A 22,105-nucleotide genomic window follows, 5' to 3' on the forward strand; every position below is an offset into this window, starting at 1 on the left:
AGAAGCCACTGGTAACTTTGACTAGAGAAGTTTCTACCTTGAGTTTTTATTTATTGTTTGCTTAACTTATTTTTTCTGAGAAGTAGAAATGTTCTAAAATCTCCAATTTACTATTGTATTTGTGTCAATTTGTCCTAGTGTTTCCAATCATTTTTTCTTTATATATGTCAATGAAATATCATTTGGCTCATAAATTTTCCAAACAGTTTTATCTTACTTGAACTCTCCTCTTAACAGTAACAGATTATTTTTCCTGTTAAATGCTTTATGTTGAATTCTACTTTATCTTACTGTGATCTCTAAGTTAATACTTCTTATAATTATACCACAATCAGGCAAAGTCCACAGATGTTCCATCAAAATTGAAAGAAAAATATAAAGGACAAAGTAACTGAGTTAGAACTGAAAGCCCATTTTATTGCTCTGAGCAAATGTTTTCTCCTGCAGCAGACGCCAAAGCATGAATGTGATTTTTAGATTTCTGTTCAAAGCTAATACAATAAACAGCCTCCCTACTGGTGGATTGATCTTTTTGTCACCACTTACTGACCTTGCCCCTCTCTACTCTTTCCCCTGCCCCTACTTCCCATCCTCCATATCTCATGAGTTATTTCCTTAAAAGCTAATCACTCTGCTTAGATATTACTCTGGTCCCCTGTTACCTATAAGACATCATCCAAACCCTTTGGAATAAAACCCATGAGAATCCACTCAATCCTATATAGCTTGAATGTCTTGCTTGATCTTCCATGTCTATAGCCTTCTTCCCCACCCTATACTCCCCTAAAATCATTCATCATCATTTTTCATAGGCCATGTTTTCCTCTTTCATGTGTTTGCCTTCTCCTTTACTTGAATGGATGAATGCCCACTCATCTTCTAAGATGCTTCTTAAATGTTTGTCTCTGCCAATGTGACTTTCCCCAGTCACAATTGGTCTCACCCACCCTTTGATTCTCTCAACATGTTGTTGCCTCTATAATGGCCATAATCTTGTTGCATTGCTCTTAGTTTCTTCCTTCTTTCCTGGAGCAACTAGAGGACAGTGACTGCACCCAGAACAGGACCTGGGACACAGTGAATGCTCAATAAGTACTTGCAGAAAAAAAATAATAATAATTGATGAAAGTGTTAATTATATTCAATCAAAACAACTACAGTACAGTTAACATTTATGTTTTAAAAGGTTTATGAACAAGACTAAGAAAAAAGTAGATGTTAAATTTTGAGTAATATCATTCTTGATGGATCCTATAAAAACAATAATTTCTTTTCTCATCTCCAACTTATGTGTTAGAATACTTAAATGATCATTTAATGAACAGTGTGCCCTAGAAGCACCAAAAAGTGCTTCACTTGGGAACATGTTTTTAGTTCACCACGTAATATAGCCTTCAAGGTCGTAAATCCATCCTTGAGGGGCTTTAATCTCCTACAATGACCAATATTCAGTACTTTGTGACCAGAATCTGCTTCAGACAATGGTATACAAAACTCTTTGAAGAAATTATTTATAAGTGTTCATAAATAAGCAGGCTAGGAAAAAAGAAACATTTGGAGACACTTTATTTTTATGATAAGGAAATTTCACATAAAAGTCTTCATCGTTTCTTTAATTCACAAAAAGCACAAATCAGTTAGAATTAAAGGGAAAAGTTCACACCAAACAATAAAGACTTTTGGTCTTTTCTCTTCCCCCTGTAACAAGAACAAAAATATAAGTACTAATTAAATTAATAGATGCAGGATGTAACTGGTTTTATTATTTTATATTATATATATACATATATTGGATCTATATCAGATAAACTGATAGGACGCCCTTCTAATGACATTCTCTGAAGCCTCTGAAATAACCTTAAAGAATTTTGAGTTAGTTGAATCACTAATTTAACATTGTGGGCATTATTTTGTTCCAGGATTTTTAAAGAAGTTTTTTTTTTTTTTTACTGAATTGCATTTATTTCTAAGAAAAGTATTTAATGTTAGCTCTTAGGATGTATTTAACTATGGATCAATATTTGGGGAGAATCAACATTATAGTTAGCCTTATCTGAATTTTTTGTTACCTGAAGTAATTTAAACTCCCAAAGCAGCACGAGTTTTTGAAATCAGTGCTGGACCCTGCAAATTAAAAAGAATCATCAACAAACTAGTGAATATATAAAAAAAAAAAGAAGCAGACTCACAGATATAGAGAACAAACTAGTGGCTACCAGTGGGGAGAGGGAAGGGGGGAGGGGTAATATAGAGGTAAGGGAGCAAGAGGTACAAACTATTAGGTATAAAATAAGCTACAAGGATATATTGTACAACAGAGAATGCAGGCCATATTTTATAACAACTATAAATGGAGTATAATCTTTAAAAATTTGTGAATCACTATATTATAGAGCTGTAACATATAATACTGTACACCCACTCTACTTCAATTAAAAAAAGAAATAAATAAAAATAAAATAAATCAGTCAACAAGAATCATCAGATAAAAAAGTAACCACTGTGCCAGTTGTACAGTTAACTCTCCACTACCTATGGGTGAATTCATTGGTTTATAGATTAACCAAGTTAAAAATAAAGATATACAACTCTGATGTCAACAAGCTAGGACAATAGAAGGCAGAAGGAAAACAACTCCACTCTTATCAACAGGAGGTATTGTTTTTCCTATACCAATCTCCCAACTTTTACAAAGCCTCATCCCATCTCTCCCCTTTCTCTACAAATCAGTCACAGAAATTAAAAGGTTTGCAGAGAAAATACTGCTATGCTACTATTTGTTAATGTTCTCTGCATGTAAATGAACGTGTTCTCAAAACAGAGGACATTAATCTTTTTGTATCATATTTATCAGAAATGGTTTACATAAAGTCTATTTTATCAGTTTTGTTTTATCTTATTTTATTATCTGTGTCCCACCCCCTCCTACCAAAAACAGACACATACTAATAAGTACACACACTCAAACCCATGTAATTACATTATCTATTGAAAAACTCAACATTTCTAAATATTATCAAATAACAAAATATCTAAACTTCTACATCATGAGATAGTCAAATAAAATTGGCAAAAAGGCTGAATTATAGAATATCTTTTTAAAATATAGTGATGCTGTATTCAAATATATTTAGTAATACAAGCTAGAGGCTTACAAAATGTAGTCAATTTACAAATCCAGCTAAAATTGCTAAATAATTATATTAAGATAATACATAATTACTACTCTGTTAATATTCAAAGGCTTGCTCCTGAGTTGAATATATTTCCTATAAATATTCCCCCAATATCCTATGTGCACAATTAATTTGCTATTAAATCCTTTTAATCCATTTAGCTCAATTGATAAATTTTAAGCCAGAAGCTGTCTAAATTATCAGCAGTTAATTATATATTCACTTTACAGTTTTCTCCACTAGAAAATAAATCAAAATTACTAATTCTCATAATACACTCTAAAATTACACTTCTCCTAATATTTAGTGAGAAAACTGTGATTATTTTTAAATATTATAAAGTCCTTCAATCTATTTCTAAATTAAATATTTCTGGCATTATTTTAAAATTATAAATTAGTGGGATACTCTTTTCATTATTCGTTACAAAAAATTCCATACCAAGTATTCTGAGTGTAAACATGAGCTGCACATACCTCTTCCTCAAAGCAGACTTCCTGCCCTTGGCCTTGGCAGCACTTTTCCAGGAGGCCAGAGAAATCTGCAATGACGGCCTCAAGCTGTTCCTCTGTGATTTGTGGCTTTTGCTTCACAAGGTTAATGAGAAACCTATGATTTAAAACAAAACAATATAAAAGAGAAGTCTGCTATGCAATGGTCTTTTTCTAAAGCCTTCCTAGGAGAGAACTTTCAGAGCTCTGGCAACCCTTACCCTAAACCCTCATTCCATTAACCCATCACCAGACTCACCACATATATCTTGGCTAATACTTTATTAAAAAGACTGAGGCGAGAAACATGCTAAATGTTCCATTGGTCTGGACTTGTGCAGGTTATAGATGAAACACTATTTCACAGTTCCACCTTACTTATATGTAGTGAAGTAGTCTTTTTCTTATTTGCCTAAAAAATTCTTTCCAGTTCTCTCTTCTAAAATATGTCTTATCCATACTCAAAGGCTCCAACTTCCAAACCCTTGTCATTCACATTATCACACCCCTAACCTGAGCACTGTCTGTCCTAATTGCCTGTAATACTCATTTGGTAATACATTCAGGCTGGAATTAATGTTGACCCAGGGAATAGGGGAGGCTTGCCAAGCAGCATTCTTACTGTACCTAGAAACATGCCTCAGATTGTGACAGAGAAAAAAGGGATGAACAAGTTTTCCAAAATGAAGGAAGACCTTTTACAAAGTATGGGAGTATGAAAATGCATGGGAATTTGGAGAACGTGAGTTACATTGACTTGCATTACTATCATCATTACAGAATGCCTCCCACAATGAACTGAAATGTGTATTCCACTTCATAACACCCATATTGCATGGTTGAATCAAATGTTATGATTATTCTCTTCAAAGACTAAATAGTATGGAAAAAAATTCAAAAGTGTTTATTCAGTGCTTGGAATGGAAGTACCCAAGACTTACTGCAAAGATATATCCTAATTACCTGAAATAGATTGCCCCTTTTCCCTCAATCCCAAGATGCATCACAACAATAGTTTAAAAGGAGACTATTGTTACAAACAGGAAATTATCTGCCCCAGGGAATTTTTCCAGACTAGAGGCTATGAAGACTCTGAGACAAGACTATTCTGAAAGTCACTTTAAGTGCTTTGGAGTAATAATTTTCTCCTGGTGAGCCCAAGGGCGTTGGGTGTGTGAAGTAGAAATCTCCACCACTATTTAGTGTTGTCAGTCTTCTCCATGCTAGCAAATACCCATTTCTTACTGTTGCTTCATTGTTTGCAGTGCTACACCCTGAGCTTGGCACAGATCCTTATGGAAGATGAACTTGTCATCAGAGAATGGCGGAGAAACGTATGTCTCATCCACCACCAAGCTGCTGAAACATGGCCTCCTGTTGGCGTATGAAGAGGTGCAGCACTGGCCAACCCCAGGGTTTACAGGAGTCTCTTCATGTCTGATACATAAAAGTCCAATAATAAGGTCAGCCTAATTAGGAGAATGAGAAAGAAGAAAGCAAGGAGAGGGAACATCAGCCATAGAATTGATTCAGGAAAATTGTTGCAATAGTGTTTAATGTCCAGTAACTTATAATTAATTTACAGGAAAATTTGCTGTCTGTGTAGGGATCATGTGCTGCCATATTGTAGATTCTTATTTACCCATTTATTTGGGATAAACTTCAGCATTTAGTGACCAATGTTCCACAAGTGATGTTGAAGAGAGCCACTTCAGCTATATGTGTCAGCGATTTAAAACACATTTTCAGTTACATACAGACTTCTGAAGGGGAAAAGTCTCTGAAATCAATACATGGCCTACATTTTCCATGTATATTTAGTTGAGCTTTCCATTTTATTTTTGGGATTCAGAGAATCACTTTCTGAAGTAAGAATAGCACAAACCTAACCCTTTCACATATGTACATACATACATACATACATACAGCTAATATGTAGTTCTAATTGTAAAGAAATAAGATGTGTGTGTGTGTGTGTGTGTGTGTGTGTGTGAGTCTGTGTGTCCTTACAGCTTTCCTAATGTAGAATTGGCCTACCTTCCACACTTCAGAGATATTTCTTAAACGTCTAATAATAACTTGTAACAAGGGCCAACATATTTTGTGGGCATACTATCTATCAGGCTAGTACTGAGTGAGTCACACGGATTACCTCGTTTAAGACAGCCATCCTAACTTTATTCTCAAATGTCAGATGAAAATTCTCAAGCTTAGTGAGATAACTAGCTTTCCCAGAGTGACAAGACTCACAAGTGGTGACAGTGGGATGGGAATGTAGGCAGGAAGCCACCAGAACCTATGCTCCTGAGCCATTACACCATCCTGTGCCCCTGCATCCTCCCAACATGTGGGATTCAATAAATGACAAAGATGATGCTTAATCACAGGAAAGTTTCTTTTCACTTCTAACCTTTGACAAAAAATTCCAGGACATGAAGACTGACTAGCAAATGACTCCTCATCATCAAAAAAAGGGAAAGTGAAAAAAAAAAAAAAGATACACAATTTTATTCACAATTGTGACTTCAAGGGAAAAAATAATAAAAAAAAATTCAACCTGGAATCATATGTATGACATTAAGAAGTAAAGATTATTGGCATTACCAACTGGAAAGTCATTTTACTATTCAGAACGTGGGACCTACCTGTTCTGTACGCTGCACCCTGTCAAGGGGAATAAATTGTCCCTAATATCATCATAAAAAATTAAACTATAAAAGACAAAAACATAGGTATGGCTAAAAACAAAATAGCATATTTTAATCTGTCAAAGTTGAAGCTTTTTCTGTTTTAACATTAAAGTAGGTATTTGGTGAAATTATGAACTGAGTGATGTGTCAGTCTTTCTGTCTCCCCTGTACATAAAGCTTGCTTGTTTGTTGAATAGACTCACTGCACTTCTACCAGCCATTCTAGAAGGACAGGAAGCTTGCCCACATGCCAACCATTCAGAGCCGGGTTCTTACACCCCTTCAACTGCAACTAATCCAACGAGTCCGGGAAAGCCATCTCCACATTGGTTTTTCCCATTTCCCCTAAATGAGAATTATAAGGCTATTTCAAGCCCAACAGGGCAGAAACAGGATGGGACTAAACAAAACACTCACCGCTCCCTCACCACAGGCCAATTGTTTGTCCTCACTGAGATGGCAACAAGTGGCTCCCGTGGTCGCCATTTTCCTGGTCAAGGTCATCAGCTCAGCTGGGGTCAGCTGAGGGGCCTTCTTGGTGTAAGCAACAAGAAACCTGAAAGAAGTATTTTTCACCAAATCTTGCTGAGTCCTTCAGGAGTCTCTGGACTCTCATTCCTTCTCAAAGACCCTCTTTTGGCATCAGGGGACATGAAATTAGCTCATTTGTTTCACCCACATGGTACCTGGACCGATGCTGGAGGTGCATTTACTCTGATAAGCATTCCCTACCCTCTTCTTACACCAACAGATCACAACGGGAAAATAAACGCTGGGCAGCAGGCTGACTCCTATTCCCAACCTCAGAAGTTTCCTCGATATGCACTTTGATCTTTTGGCGCTTTAACTACGACAGGCTATGATACAATGGGTATCTTTACTGCAAAACTCTGCACGGTTTGGGGAACCCAAAGCCAGTACCACAGATCAGGCTTCACAGGCCATCTGTTGCTCCTAAAGAGAGGGAACTGGGGAAGGCCACCTTCTGGAACTAGAAACTGGGTGATCAGATTACAAGACCTCCAGTCCAACATAGGGGCTGGAATTAGGGTAGCCATGGGTGATTAATTTAGATGGGTCTTTCCCTCACTAGTTAATGATCTTAAATCACTCAAAATACTGTTTAAAAAAGCATACGCATTTTGTAAGTAATATTCTCCTAATTTCTGGAAGAGGCCGCAGCTTCGCTTTGCCAGCGCTTGGCTCTCCTGGATATATTTCTCTAACTCTTCTTCCTGAAAATACAAGCGTTATTACACACATTTTTTTCTCTTTCTTCACACATAACTTTGTATGTAAAAATTGGCCAGTAATAGTTTATTCTATTTTGATACCAATCTTAGAGAAACCACTTTTAGAGGGTTTTTTAATATTAAAGATGAATTGTGAGAATTAAGGCAAATGAACTTTAGGGAGAATAAGTTTAAAACTTTGTGAATCACCAAGTTATTTGATGGCAGAACTCAAACTTTGGGTAAAAAGTTACAATTCTTTCTGTACAAGATTCTTGCCTTTCTGGAGTGGAGCTATTCAAAAATGAATATTATTTTTATTCTGTGCATCAAAGAACTTTTGGTTAAAACATTCTTATTTCTAAAATAAGCCAATAGCTGTTGACTACTAGTTAATCACTACTTAACAGCTAGATAGCTAGTTAGTAGATATAACTAACTGCTCATTAGTAATTAGATGCTTTCAAACAAACAGCACTTTTAATGCATGATATCCATCTAGTTTTCCAGATTTTCCTTAAAAAGCTAAAGCATTTTACCCCTTTATCCTGGCATTCAGGAGGGTTTCCAGACTGTGAACATTTCTCCAATAACTCCTGATATCCTCTAGCAACTCTTAGAATTATTGGGACAGCAAGCTTAGTATGTCTTCTTGAATATTCATAAGTAAATCTGAAATATGGGTGGAAAAAATCATGTTATGGGAATTAAGAGACAAATTATTCCTGTGCTATATGGCATGCAGAAGTTAAAATGCAAATAAATAAACCTAGAAATCAAATATTATTTCAACTATACGCATGGCAAAGCTATTAATAAAAATTATAATCCCTCAAATTGTTCTAAAACGGTATTTTGTTTTCTTTTGCACTATTCACTTTCAATAATGGATGTGAAATCTATCCATACAACAAATATTTTTCCACTGCCAAGTCTGTGCAAACAATTTCTTTAAGCAGTATGGATTCAATAATGTATAAGATAAAATGTCTGACCTCTCAAAAGCAGGCATTATAGGGAGACAGAAACCAATAAGAAATAAGTCATCCAATCTTAGGTAGTGATAAATCAATGAAGAGAAATAAACCAAGGTAGACAAGAAGGAAAGGGGTGACAATTTAGAGTGTGTGGTCAAGAAAAGTCTCTTTGAGTAGCTCTTTCAGGAGAAAAACCTGGGTGAAGGAAGCCACACAAAGTGTCTGGGGGAAGATCATTCTCGGCTGAGAAAATTTCTACTGCAAAGAACCTTTCCAATTGAAGAACTGCTTCTATTAAATAAACAATTAGCTTCAGAATGTATGAATGGGTAAATTTAAAGAGAATTCTTGACTTTATTAATTGTATTCCCAGGTTGTAGAAATAGGTCATATTAGCTCTTCCTCCAATAATGTCAGTACGGGTTTCTGAAATCTGGACTTTGTTCTTGTTTGCATAATTTAATTTAGCGGTGCAAACAATGTGTGCATGTCTAATTTTAATCAACAATAGAGCAATATCCTCCAGGAATATTAAAAAGAAAATTGCACCATTCTTTTCATTACTACATTAAAAGCAGACTCAGATTTAGAAGGACCTTTGGAGATCACTAAGTATAGTGTCCTAAGAGCTGCACAAATCCCTCCTCTAATAGTGTCCACTGATACACACTGTACAATAAAGGAAAATGTGTGAACTGCTTGCTCCCCTTAAAGGCAAATAGAATGAGAACATGTCTTGTCAGTTATAACTACCATACTGCAAATGTCTCTAAATGTGTTTTCACTTCCTTAAATAAATAAAACATGTATTCAATAAATAGCAAATAAACTGCTACAATGAAAGCCCTTCTATCTACCATTATCTATTAAGTTATATTTGGGGGAAAAAGTTTTTAAAACATGCACAGTGAAAAAGCACATTCTTAATTATGAGCCCTTCTTATTACAAAAATATCCATATCCTATTCGGAAGTCCAATGGTGGTCTTTACATGAGTAATTCATACAGGGATGACAATGCTTCTGATGCCAGAGAAACTGATACAAAACAAAATGCATCCTCATAAGCAAGCCAGTTAATAACAGCAGTGGTGAAAGTCTCATCAGTATAAGATAGACCCTATTCCTTATTTCCTAGTTATTTCCTCCTAACTATACTTTGGCTTAGAACATTCTAACATTATCCTCGTATACTGAGGTCAGAAACCATTTCAACAACACAAAGCTGTCAGTCACATCATAATTTTTACTTGTGTGAACAGACATGTACAGAGTGTGTTACCTTGCCATGTAGAGATCTTTTTCCCTTGAAGAAAGTTGGTTGAAATCTGTCTCTCCTAAAAACCTATTTAGAGTTGGAGATAAGCCTTCAGGTTTGTCATCATTTTCTGCATGAATTATGCAATGACCAAGTTCAAGTGCGGTGGGTAATTTGCAGCATTCTGCTATTTTGCTTGACAGAATATCTTGCTGAGAACATATGTAGGACATAATTTTTTCCTGTAATAGAAAAATAAAGTCTAAGTTTTAAACATTTATTCTTTAATTCAGGACCTCGTGGCCAGTCCTAGGAAGGAAAGAAGGAAGGAAGAAGACATTTACCTTGTCTCCCATTTTAGTGCTTTCTCCCTACTCTACCTTTCCTCACTCCTTTCCACCTAGCCTTGTTTGTTCAACTCTTCTTTTCATAGTTGTCAGTAAAATCTACTATTTTATTCTAATAGCAAACTTTTAAAAACAAAAGACAAATGTACTCCTCAAACGAAATGACATGCACGTTGATGCATATCTTTCTATTAGTACTGAAATTTGGTAGTAAACATTTGCTGTTTATATAACCCTGCAGTAACCGATTATGACCTCCAGAGGGCAGTCTATAGATAATGAAATGCACGTAAGTGGCCAGAAAGAAGCCGAGCTTACACGTAACTGTCAAAGGACTGAAAATTCTGTGCATTCTCACCAGGAACAATTAGAACCCATTATTCAGCCATTAAAAATCCAACTTATATACCATACTTTTAAATTATTTTTTTCACTTTAATGGAAAAGGGTGGTTTGAAGTCCAAAAATTGAAAAAACTAAACTTTAAAAATTGAGTATACAAATTAGTAAAATAGTCAACTGAAACTGATACAACTCACATCAAAGAAAGATAAAATCATTCTTATTACCTTTCCTAATATGAAGGTAAATGCTTCTAAAAGGAAAAATAAATGATATAGGAAAATTTGCCTTAGAGGCAGCCCCAACTATTGACAACAGGATTCTCTGCCTGGGCCCAAAGACTCACCCTCAGGTCTCCCCTACAGCCTTGGCTTCTTGCTGGTTTTCAAGTGTATCTCAGCCAAATTGCCATGGACTGGCTGAAAGGAGCATTCTATCCTCACTTTCAACCTTCTGGAAACCATATTCCAGCCCTGGTTTCAAGCCACCGAAACATCTAGGAGCAATGATTCTAAGCCTCCTTGAAGAAGAAGGTGTATCACAGGGGACCAGAGAGGGAATAATTTGGGGATAGACAGGCCTCCAACATCTAGGAAGCCTAGGGTGCCCCGAAATAGACCAATGCCACACTGCTTAAATCGCAACTGACTATGGCATGCTTGAGGATTCTGTTTTGGGGGTATTTGTTTTTGGTTTTTAATTCCCCTAGAGCCCTTATTCACACCTCTCCATGATGGCTAGCTTTTTACCGTATAGAACAATAGCTTGTGTTATTTTTTATGTTTCTTTTATTATTTTGTTGTATTCATATAATAGCTCTATGTATATGATATAGAGTGCCTTCCATGTGCCGGGCATGGCGCTGATGGCCTATGGAAATAACAGTAAACCAAAGACAGTCTCTAACCCCAATGAGGTTACATGTCTTATCTCTCTTATCAAACTATACATTTCTTAAAACCAGCTTGTGCCTTCCTAACAGGTATGCCCCACAGTGGCTAGCACATAGAAAGTATTCAATATATATTTATCAAATGAAAGCACAAATGGGTGAAAAAACAAATATATTAAAAATAGAGTTTTCCCCAAAAAATTCTGTGTGGAGACCTCCAGAGAGGTTACCATCTCCTTTAGAAGTAAGAATGAATGGGCACTGGTCTAGGAAGAGGGGCGCATCCCTTAAGGGAAAAGCAGAGTCAACAAAAGAGATTCAAGTTTTACTGTTAAGAAGTCTGTAACTTCACTCAGTCAGCTAGTTTCCACATTCTATGACCAACTCATGGCAGACACCCTTCTCCCATTTAGAATGAGAGCAAAAGAAAGAAAAGGGAGTGGGAATATCTCTTTTATAGGAGGCAAGACTCTTCACCCCATCCTGCAGACACTCCAGCACATTTCCTCTGCAGCATTCCTCGTGTACGTGGGCCACATCCACGACCAGTCTCTGAATTTCAGTAAAATTAGCTTTGGGAAACTTTTGACTCAGTTTAGTAACAGTTCTAAGGGGAAAAAAAGAATTAGAATCAATCTTGGTTATCTATCAAAATTAAATAACGACAGGAATAAAGACGCAGACACAGGGAATGGACTTGTGGACGTGGGAGGGGGAAGGGTAAGCTGGGACGAAGTGAGAGAGTGGCATGGACATATATACACTACCAAATGTAAAATAGATAGCTAGTGGGAAGCAGCCGCATAGCACAGGGAGATCAGTTCTGTGCTTTGTGACCACCTAGAGGGGTGGGATAGGGAGAGTGGGAGGGAAACGCAAGAGGGAGGAAATATGGGGATATATGTATATGTATAGCTGATTCATTTTGTTATACAGCAGAAGCTAACACAACATTGTAAAGCAATTATACTCCACAATAAAGATGTTTAAAAAACTTAAATAACATTTATAGAGTATTAGTATAGCTCCAAGGATAAAAGACCAATATGTTCTCGTTTAAAAAGAAAAGGAGGGCTTCCCTGGTGGCACAGTGGTTGGGAATCTGCCTGCCGATGCAGAGGACACGGGTTCGTGCCCCGGTCCGGGAGGATCCCACATGCTGCGGAGCGGCTGGGCCTGTGGACCATGGCCACTGAGCCTGCGCGTCCGGAGCCTGTGCTCCGCAAAGGGAGAGGCCACAACAGTGAGAGGCCCGCGTACCGCAAAAAAAAAAAAAAAAAAAAAAAAAGAATCATTAAAAAGAAAAGGAAAAGTGTTATGTCTTGTTAATTCTAGCCCAGTCTTTCAAGGCAGTGGCTCTATAAACTGTGATCTGGCCCTACAAAAGGTTTAGAAGTGATTTATCTTTTCCTAAAACCTTTCCTGTGAATTTTAATGATATCTATCTTTTTGCTGTTCAACCCTGATGCTGAGTATTGGGGATCATTGCTGTGAGAGGGTGGGAAAAAATTAAAAAGGATAAACAATTAAGAAATGGAAAATTCTATGAGAACGATAATCATTCTTTTACTTGGGAGAAAAAATTACTCCTTAGAATATAGGGAAGGATGCATATGTGCATATCAATGGGACAAGAAAGTGGAGCAGACTAAGCACTCAAATGTGTCATCATGCCAAGACATGTAGTGTGACCCAAAAAGGAGGTAAGAAACAAAAATTCTTATTTCTTCTGCATAGTTCATATAAATTTTAAGAGATGTCTTGGTGAGACCACTGTGGCCTAGAGCAACTGGTATTGTTGCTGCTACTGATAAAGATGGATTTTCTTTTTAAATTGAGAACATTTAAATTTAACTACTTATGGATAGCAAATGATAAATAATGTCATTATAATAAAATCTTAACTTACATTGTATTACTAAGGTAAATTTAACTAAAGCAAATCATGAATCAATCTTTAAGTTTCTAATAGAGTTGGAGGGTGATTAAAGCATAATCTGACCTCTTCCAAGAAGAATCAGTCAGTCTTGGAACTAAATCCATGACTAAAAACTTTAATCTGTCTTCACTATGTACAATATTTTTAAATGTGTCATTTAACAAGCAAACAAATAAATAAACTTTAAATGCATGCACTTAATACTCTTCAATTAGCAGGTCAGATGTTTTTCTAGGCTAGAAATGTTTCAGCATAAAAGTTGAAGAGTACTTTAATTACAGTTATGTAATTTAAAATTTCCTAGTAGCCATATTAAAATGTAAAAAGGAACAGGTTAAATTTACTTTAATATATGTTTTTTAACCCAATATATCAAAAATAATATCATTTCAATATGTAATCAACATTAAAACTTTTTTTTAACCATTTTTTATTGAAGTATAGTTAATTTACAGTGTTGTGTTAGTTTCAGGTGTGCAGCAAAGTGATTCAGTTTTATATATATATATATATCTGAATATATATATTCTTTTTCAGATTCTTTTCCATTATAGGTTATTACAAGATACTGAATATAGTTTCCTGTGTTATACAGTAGGTCCTTGTTGTTTATAACATTCAAACCTATTAATGAGATATTGTACATTTTCTTTTTCATACTAAGTCTTTGAAATCAGGTTTTACACTTAGAACACAGTTCCTCATTTGCACTAGCCACATTTCAAATGCTCAGGAGTTTCGTGTGGCTAGTAGCTGCCATACTGGCTAGTGGGGCTCTAAACCACTGGTAATTCTGATTCCTATGCTTGACCTCAAAGTCTCAGTTGTCAGGACACAGACAATTAGAGATCACTGACATAGCAGACAAGTAGGTGTAAGGGAAATAAATGATGACAAGGATCACCAGCTGTATAAAAATAAATAAATAAAATAAAATGAAAAAAAAAAAGAAAGAAAAATCATGAAAAGGATCTAGAAAAACTTTGTTCTGATGACCAGTAGTGTGGTCTTGGGTAAACTGTTTTAATCTGCCTGGACCTCGGGTTACTCATGTGTAAAAATGAAGAGGTTGAACTACCTGATTCAATTGTTTGGGCTTTTTTTTTTTAATATTCCTCTCATCCTAACAACAAAGATAGATAGATGAGATAGGGATAAATTAGATAGATGAAAGATAGATGATAGATTAGATAGATAGATAGATAGATAGAATCAAGGGAAAAGAGAAAAGGCAAATATGCTAAGTGTAAGAGTTAATGCAGTCAGTTGAAAAACTCCAAATTTGCCTCTGAGCTTTTTAGCAGCTGGGACAAGAAAACAGACTTCAGTGAGTTACATGCTTTCATCAGTTCGGAAAATACATGCCAGTTCTTCAGAAATGACTATTTTGTTTTCCTCTGGACAATGGATTCTAATATTATTGCCTCAAGTGAATATTTTCATAAAAAGCAACAATTGACACAATGGACTTTTATAGGAAGATTAGGAAGCAGAGTTAATGTAAAGAATTTCTTGTTAAGCCAGAAATTTTAAATGATACTTAGAGAAGGCTAATCTACCTTGTAGAGAATCTAGGAAAATGTGGTATATCTGCTTAAGATCATTCCATCAACTTAAAAAAAAACAGTTTAATAACATCTGGAGATCATAGATCAAAACCATTGTGTCGGGTACTGGGAAGAAAGCAAACTTGTTACAAGAACCTTAAAATCTCTTACAGATATAAAGCATACAAACAAGCACAAATGAAAAGAGAAACAACTGGAATTTTTGAGCACTTCTTTTAGACTATAACACACATCAAAAAGCATATATCTCAATGAACTAATGCATAAAAAATAATAAACGGTAATACTTCTCTAAAAAAAAAAAAAGTGTAGTATAATTATGAGGTGTAAATTGATTGCAGTCCAGAACCTGAGTATCTAGAAGAATAGGTAAAAAGCATAAATCTCCAAAGTCTTCTCAAGTGTTATCTCATGTAGACTTTAATAAGTGTTAAACAGCAGACTGATCTGTTCCTCCCAATCCTAGGATTTCATGATTCTAATCACATTAGCTGTCATCAAAGGAGACTTCATTCTCTACAACAGTAACAATGTGAAAAATGGACTCAAACTGCAAAATGGGAGTTTTGCAGATCTCACCTTCTTCCCTAGATAGAGCTTAAACTTACATGGCTCGGAAGGTTCGGGGTCCAAACTTTCTCATTACTGCACAGATATGTTGATTTAACAAGCTGCTTTCTCTTAATTCTTTTGTAATTGATGCTGCCTAGATAGAAAAATGAGGTGTCAAGAAAGGATGTATTTTCCCTTATAGGCTCTAATAATTAGAAAAACAACAGATACAACTAAAACATGAAACTCTAAAAATTTTTGCTAAAACTTATAAATGCAATATATCTTTGCAGAACTTTATTCATTCTTTCTTTTGGATGGGTTTATATACATCTATGCCAGGTAGAATTATTAAAAATATCTTGAGGGCTTCCCTGGTGGCGCAGTGGTTGAGAGTCCACCTGCCGATGCAGGGGACATGGGTTCGTGCCCCGGTCTGGGAAGATCCCACATGCCGCGGAGCAGCTAGGCCCGTGAGCCATGGCCGCTGAGCTTGCGCGTCCGGAGCCTGTGCTCCGCAACGGGAGAGGCCACAACAGTGAGAGGCCCGCGTACCGCAAAAAAAAAAAAAAAAAAAAAAAAAAAAATCTTGAAACAGAAACACTTGTAACTTTCATACTTGAGATAATGAATAAACAACTGTAATTTTGAACAAATCGAAGCCTGATAATTTCTTAAATGTCTTCTCAGTAACAAAACGTAAGATTGCATCACAGCCTGACATTCTGGGAATAGTCACAGTTCTTAGGAATTTTGTTATAGGACTTCAGGCAGCAAGTAATTCATCGTGGATGTTGTCCTAGCTCTCCAAAACCTAAGAAAACTATTTGCATCTCTAAACCTAAGTTTCCTTGTTTGTTAAATGACAATAACACTTACACCTCAAATTTGTTCTAAGGTTTAAAAGAAATAATAAATATAAAGCACTTATCATACTTCTCGTTCACCTTTTTTCTCTTCTGCTCTTTTTCCTTCTGCCCCATCTTCTTTCACTTGCTTCCTTCACCTCTTACTCAGTTCTCTTTCATTTATGTTATCACCTCTACCTCTGTCTTTATCGCACCAAACTCATTTCCTTAATAATAAAATGATTGTTGGCTGAATGAATGGATAAAGGAATGAATAAAAAAAGAGCAAACCCAGGGTTTTTACCCAAAGAATAACAGAGTGCTGAAATATGCTCTATTCTGAAAATGATACTCTGCCCACAAAGCATATTTCCATTTTTAACTTTGTTTGGTTTTAGTAAGTCATAGCCAGATTGAAGTTATTAGTTCAGATAGCCACACAAATACAACACCTTTGTTTGGAAGCATTCAACTGCATTTTCGGCTTTGCAGCAAGGTGGAATTACTTTGTCATATTGAGCAGCCAAAGAAAGAATTGTAGGTGCATATAGGAAGGGGTGCCTTCTTGCTATCTCATAGACGTATCTGTGAAATGAAAAGGATCAGTAAGATTTACAAACACATTAAAATAGGACTGCTACTGCTTGGAACTGGACTCTGGAATTGTTTAAAGATTCAGAAAATAGTCATATTTTTTTCCACTTGCTGTCAAAATTTTCCTCACTAAAGATCCTCCAAGAAAAGGAAAAATCTATTATGAGATTATAAGAGCAAACTAGGCAAAAACACTGACTATGATTCTTATGAAAGTATCCTTTTCAATAAGCCTACACAGATATGTTTCGGGGGTCAACAAGGCCAGACCTCCACTAAGTAAAAGAGAAAGGTGGAGTCTTTTTTCTCATCAGTGCAGAACGAGATTATCCACCCTGGCAGTCAACATAGCAGAGATGTTCTAAGGGCAGCTTCCATATTTCTCTGGATTAGGCAGCAACGTGGAAGGTAGAAGTGATTAAGAGTTAAACACAGGCTTCCCCAACAGAGAACCTGGGTTCAAATCCCAGCTTGGGAATGTACTAGTGGTCTGCCCTCATCCAATTGTCTTAACCATCTAAGCTTCAATTTCTTCATCTGCAAAGTAGGAAGAAGAAAGGGAATGAAGAGAAAGACGACAAGGAGATGATAGGCTGTTTGTGAGCATTAATATGCTCATACGTGCCAGGCACACATGTTCCTAAAACATCCTAAATGCTCAATAAATGTTAGACATGCTTATGTACCTTAAACATTCCTGGATCGCTAACATTTTCTATTTTCAGGCAATTTGGTGAACACAAAACACCAAATATTTGGCTCTAGAAGGAGTCATTTTGTGCCGCACTAATATATTCTTGGGCAAGCTAAAATTAGAGAGAAAAAACAAGGTGTATCTAAGAGACTAAAGGAAAAACTGGTGGGTCTCCTGTGTGGTCTATACCCATCTATCTACGTGCTGTGGAGACAAAGTTACACTTAATGTTTCTCACCTAATCTCGTAGGTCAGGAGCTCAGCAGATGCCACACCAAACATTACTTCTCCATGTTTTAGAATACAGCCACAAATTGCAGAATTTGTAGATTCTGCTCGGTACTGCACTCTTTCTGGGGTCTTATCTACCTTTAAAATCGGATCCTTACCGGTTCATAAATAGCTCCCTGTCTCCTTCATATGCTTTACAACTCGTGACAGGTTCTGGAACTTGGAAAGGTGGGATGGATGCTGGAACGGCCTTTTTGTGTGCTAGGAAACAGTCATGTCTTTCCTCTCCACTTTGGCTGCAGCAGTCTGAAAGCCCATACTTTCCAGGAATTTCCTTTTCATGGCAAATTTCTTCCAGAAAGGCAGATACCTATAAGATTTATTTTTAATGAAAGACAACTAACTTTACCTAAAAATGCTGTAAAACACATGAAAAGTTTTCTAATATTTGAAGTCAGAACGGTAGATTAGGAAAATAATTCCCCCTACAAATTCCAATATATTTAGTTTCAGCCTGATGGGATAGCTTTCTTTTATGTGTTTGGAAAACGGAATTTAGTTTTCAACCTTAAATAATACACATGCCTATTAGACAAAATGATTTTATCTTAAAAGGAGGACATAGATACTCCATCTGGCATTCTTATTATGAGACACTAATATAAAATTGGATATTATTTTCACACAAAAATCAAAATATTTTGAAAGTGAATAAAAATAGCTTCCAATACTTTTAATGGGTCTAATTATAGATTTAGCTAAAATGTTTTAGGGAATTCCCTGGCAGTCCAGTGGTTAGGACTTGGAGCTTTCACTGCTGTGGCCTGGGTTCAATCCCTGGTTGGGGAACTAAGATCAAAAAAAAAAAAAGAGAGTTTTAAAATGTACATTGTAAATGCTTAAAATCTTTCTTGTTTGCCTTAGCTTTACCAAAATCAGGTGATGACACCACTAGTCTGATGAATGCCTCTGAGGAATACGTGTGTTTCATTCATCTCAGGAAACTTTTAATTTAGCTTTTATAACTGCTAATATTTAGAGAATCCTGGAAATCTTAACTAAGACTTCCAGTTCCCAATCCACCTAAAACATCATGCCTTTAAGTTTACAATGGTAAATCACTAATCTGTAACATCAGCTTGGATGTCTCATTGGATGTAAAGTTGCAATATAAAATATATTTTGCTTATTTCACATGTCAAGCTAAAAACAGAGATGCCTATAAGGGATTTTTATTTAAGTCATCAATTTCAGAGTTGTAAAGTACTTTATATCTTTAAAAGGGCGTCTCCTTTGCAATATTGCAGATACATCATTTTTTGGCTACTTCACGAGCTCCATCATGACAGAGGATTCTCTGGGCATTTTGTCCCAGAACTGGTAGCTCTAATCATTTTAAAGTTCTTAATTCTTTTCTATATTGAGATAATAATAAACAGTAATAACTGTTATTTATTAATCTGTTACATTAGGATATGTTATAATAAAAAAAGTAGTCACTGTTTATCTGAAATTCAAATTTAAGAGGGCTTCATATTTTGTTGTCGTTTGTTTGTTAAATCTGTCAACCCTAATCTATGCTATGCACCTCACATTCACTATAGTGTATAGTATAATGAAGTCACCAAGGGTGTTAGTTCTGGAGCCAGATGACATAATTTAAATCCTGGTTCTGGACTCCCTTAAGAAAGTTGTTTAACCTCTCTGTGTCTCATCTTCTCCAACTGGAATATTAGCATCTATCTCCTAGGATTATGATAAAGATTTAATAAATTAATATTTGCAAGCAAAGCTGATATTCTACCCATGAGCCCCAGCCAGGGTCTCTTGGCTCACTGGACATTGATTCTGATTCATCAATGCTATGCTCCATGTCACAAAGTATTTTGATTATCAATGGATATGTAACACTCCTGAGAATAATGCCTGTCACATTGTGTGCTTAATAAAAATTAACCCCTGCTACCATTATCATATCAATCTCCATGACAACCCAGAAATGGAAGCTATTATTATTCCTCACTTTATATATAAGGAAACTAAAGCTCAATGAAGTTAAGTAATACGCCCATGGTCACCCAGATACTCTGATTTCAGAACCTTAGCTCTTAGTCACCATGCTTATATTGTCTCTTTACAATAGACACCCACTGTTTTCTCCTCTGCTCTCTCCAGCAAATCAGAATTAACCTAAACCTCCTTTCATAAAACAGGTCTTGAGATATTTAAATGTATTTATTTCTTATGCAGTCCCTGCATCTTCTCTTCTGCATGTTGAGTTTTGGTCAAATATCACAGTGCTTTTTAAAAAAAATTATTATTATTCACTCACCTGGTTTTCTAAACACCCTGCAGGCTGCTCACTGCCAGTGGATTTCTCTATTACAGTCAATACATCTTTCACCATTTGACTTACTTCCTTGTAAGTGGCCTCTTGAACAAACTGGGCAAAAAATATGGTAGCTCTGAAACAAAAATACATATGAATGCTTAAGGAACAGACATATCAATCTTTTTCTCAAGGTTAGTTTTTGTTTGTTTTTATTGTCTGTTATGTTGTGACCTGTTTAGGGGATGACTTTTGCTAAAAAAGTATGTGAAATTTTAGCCGTCCAGGAAGAAATGTCTGTCTTCTTGTCCCCTTCCCCCATAAATATACATATATCTGTTAACAATGAAAATAAGTGGATTTCCCCTAAGAGTGGTTCCTCCTTTTGTGGTCATCCACCCACTGCAATGTCTCCATAATTGAAGGTATTTATATCCTTTTTAGTTTTTTGTTTTTTGTTTTTTTTAAGCAAAGAATTGGTCATTAGACCTCTACCTGTGTCTACTACCAGCATGATCAAGGTGTGATCATGGATTGACCCAAAGCAATGCTTCTGCAGGTTTCTGTGTGCAACCAGTATCTGTAACACACGACTTTAAATTCCTTATTAGAAACTTCAGAAGTGTGGGACAGAAAGATATCATTCAAGAGAACAACATACCTTCTACAAATAACCAAAAATAGAACATTTTACCTCCAACTATTTGCTACTAGAATTAAATAGTATTCAGAATAGAGAATATGGTAATGTCATCCTATTGGTATTGATGAGAAAAATTCCTGAATTCATACATAGTTGCCATCAATCAGACATTATTCTTCAGTTTCTAAAATCTGATTTTGTTTGTCCCATCTCTTTACAAGGAATCTAGAGTTTGGGGTTAACATCTAAGGCATGGAGTAACAGTCCAACTTCTTCAATATCAATTTGATATTCAACATAAATAACTTTTCTTAGCATTGTCTAGTTTGCTTTCACACTTTTAAAAACTCATAGGGCTATGCAACTTTATTCAATTACCTAACTAAAATTTTCATTGCTTTGCATATTTAAAGTGCATTTATACAAGCAAAACTTACAGGTCAACTAAATTCATCTCTGCAGAGCATGGGGAAGAATCCAATATGGAAGCTGGAAAGCAATATAAACTTCATGAGAAATGATATTTTCAACTGCAATCAGGAAAGTAATCGTTGTTAGATGTAAATGTTTGTGTCTAAGTTAAAACTATACAATTTTAGAACTGAGAGGACATTAGGAATCATGTATCCAAGCATCTTAATTTTGTACTTGAGAAAACTAAGAAACTAAGGAATAAAGTTAATGAGAATAATTTATAGTAGACTTAACACTAAAATTCAGATTTTATATCTTCCAATTTCTTGGAACCATTGAACCATTCACAGGTAACGTTAAGCACTGCCATGATTTTGTAAAACTCTTGTACTCTTATAAATATACAAGTTTATCATTCATTTAATGATATTCACCAATTAAATACTTTTCCTCTGTGTCGAACAGTAAGTATGATAAATAAATCAAGGCAAATGAATAAAAGCAAATTTAAGAATTTCCATATAGGAAAAAGACAAGAGAAAAGCACAAAATATCTTACCTATTCCATATGCATTTTTTTGCATTGTTCTGGATTCAGTAAAATTTAGTAGAAAAATTAAAAAAATTGATACCTCCCACTTCATGGTTGCTAGCTATTTCGTTGTTGGTGATGATGATGGGGGCAGAATATTGAAAATCATGCTGAAATTCTTTTATAGTCTTCTCTAGCAATGCCTGTTAACTAGTAATCTTCTGTTGGTATATCTGTTACTTTATTTCCTTATGTTCCAAATGGGATGACTTGCTAATAATTAACAGCACAGGGATTATTTGTGTTTTATGTTCAAGGACACAGACCTCTTTTGGGTGGAAAAAGGGGGAAAAACTT

The 22,105-nt window shown here is 35.6% G+C and overlaps 1 protein-coding gene across 1 annotated transcript; it reads right to left on the reverse strand.

Annotated features, from left to right (window-relative positions):
• Positions 1 to 1,593: 1,593 nt before the first annotated feature.
• Positions 1,594 to 21,860, reverse strand: AFP (alpha fetoprotein). The gene is made up of 15 exons (XM_060147232.1): positions 21,776 to 21,860; positions 21,240 to 21,291; positions 20,163 to 20,295; positions 17,989 to 18,200; positions 16,764 to 16,896; positions 15,520 to 15,617; positions 11,882 to 12,011; positions 9,848 to 10,065; positions 8,129 to 8,261; positions 7,495 to 7,592; positions 6,775 to 6,913; positions 4,913 to 5,136; positions 3,653 to 3,785; positions 2,070 to 2,124; positions 1,594 to 1,698 (listed from the first exon to the last, which is right to left on the reverse strand). The coding sequence occupies exons 1-14, from the start codon at positions 21,858 to 21,860 to the stop codon at positions 2,080 to 2,082; spliced, it is 1,833 nt and encodes a 610-aa protein (XP_060003215.1). The 3' UTR covers positions 1,594 to 1,698; positions 2,070 to 2,079.
• Positions 21,861 to 22,105: the final 245 nt, after the last annotated feature.

Source organism: Lagenorhynchus albirostris, chromosome 4 (assembly GCF_949774975.1).
Source record: "Lagenorhynchus albirostris chromosome 4, mLagAlb1.1, whole genome shotgun sequence".
NCBI lineage: Eukaryota > Metazoa > Chordata > Mammalia > Artiodactyla > Delphinidae > Lagenorhynchus > Lagenorhynchus albirostris.

Coding starts and splice junctions, on each gene's coding strand:
- AFP (XM_060147232.1), bottom strand. CDS start 21,860: ATGAAGTGGGAGGTATCAATTTTTTTAATTTTTCTACTAAATTTTACT. Junction 20,296..21,239: donor GAGATGAATTTAGTTGACCT/GTAAGTTTTGCT, acceptor TTTTTGTTTCAG/AGCTACCATATTTTTTGCCC. Junction 7,593..8,128: donor CTGAATGCCAGGATAAAGGG/GTAAAATGCTTT, acceptor TTGTATTTTCAG/GAAGAAGAGTTAGAGAAATA.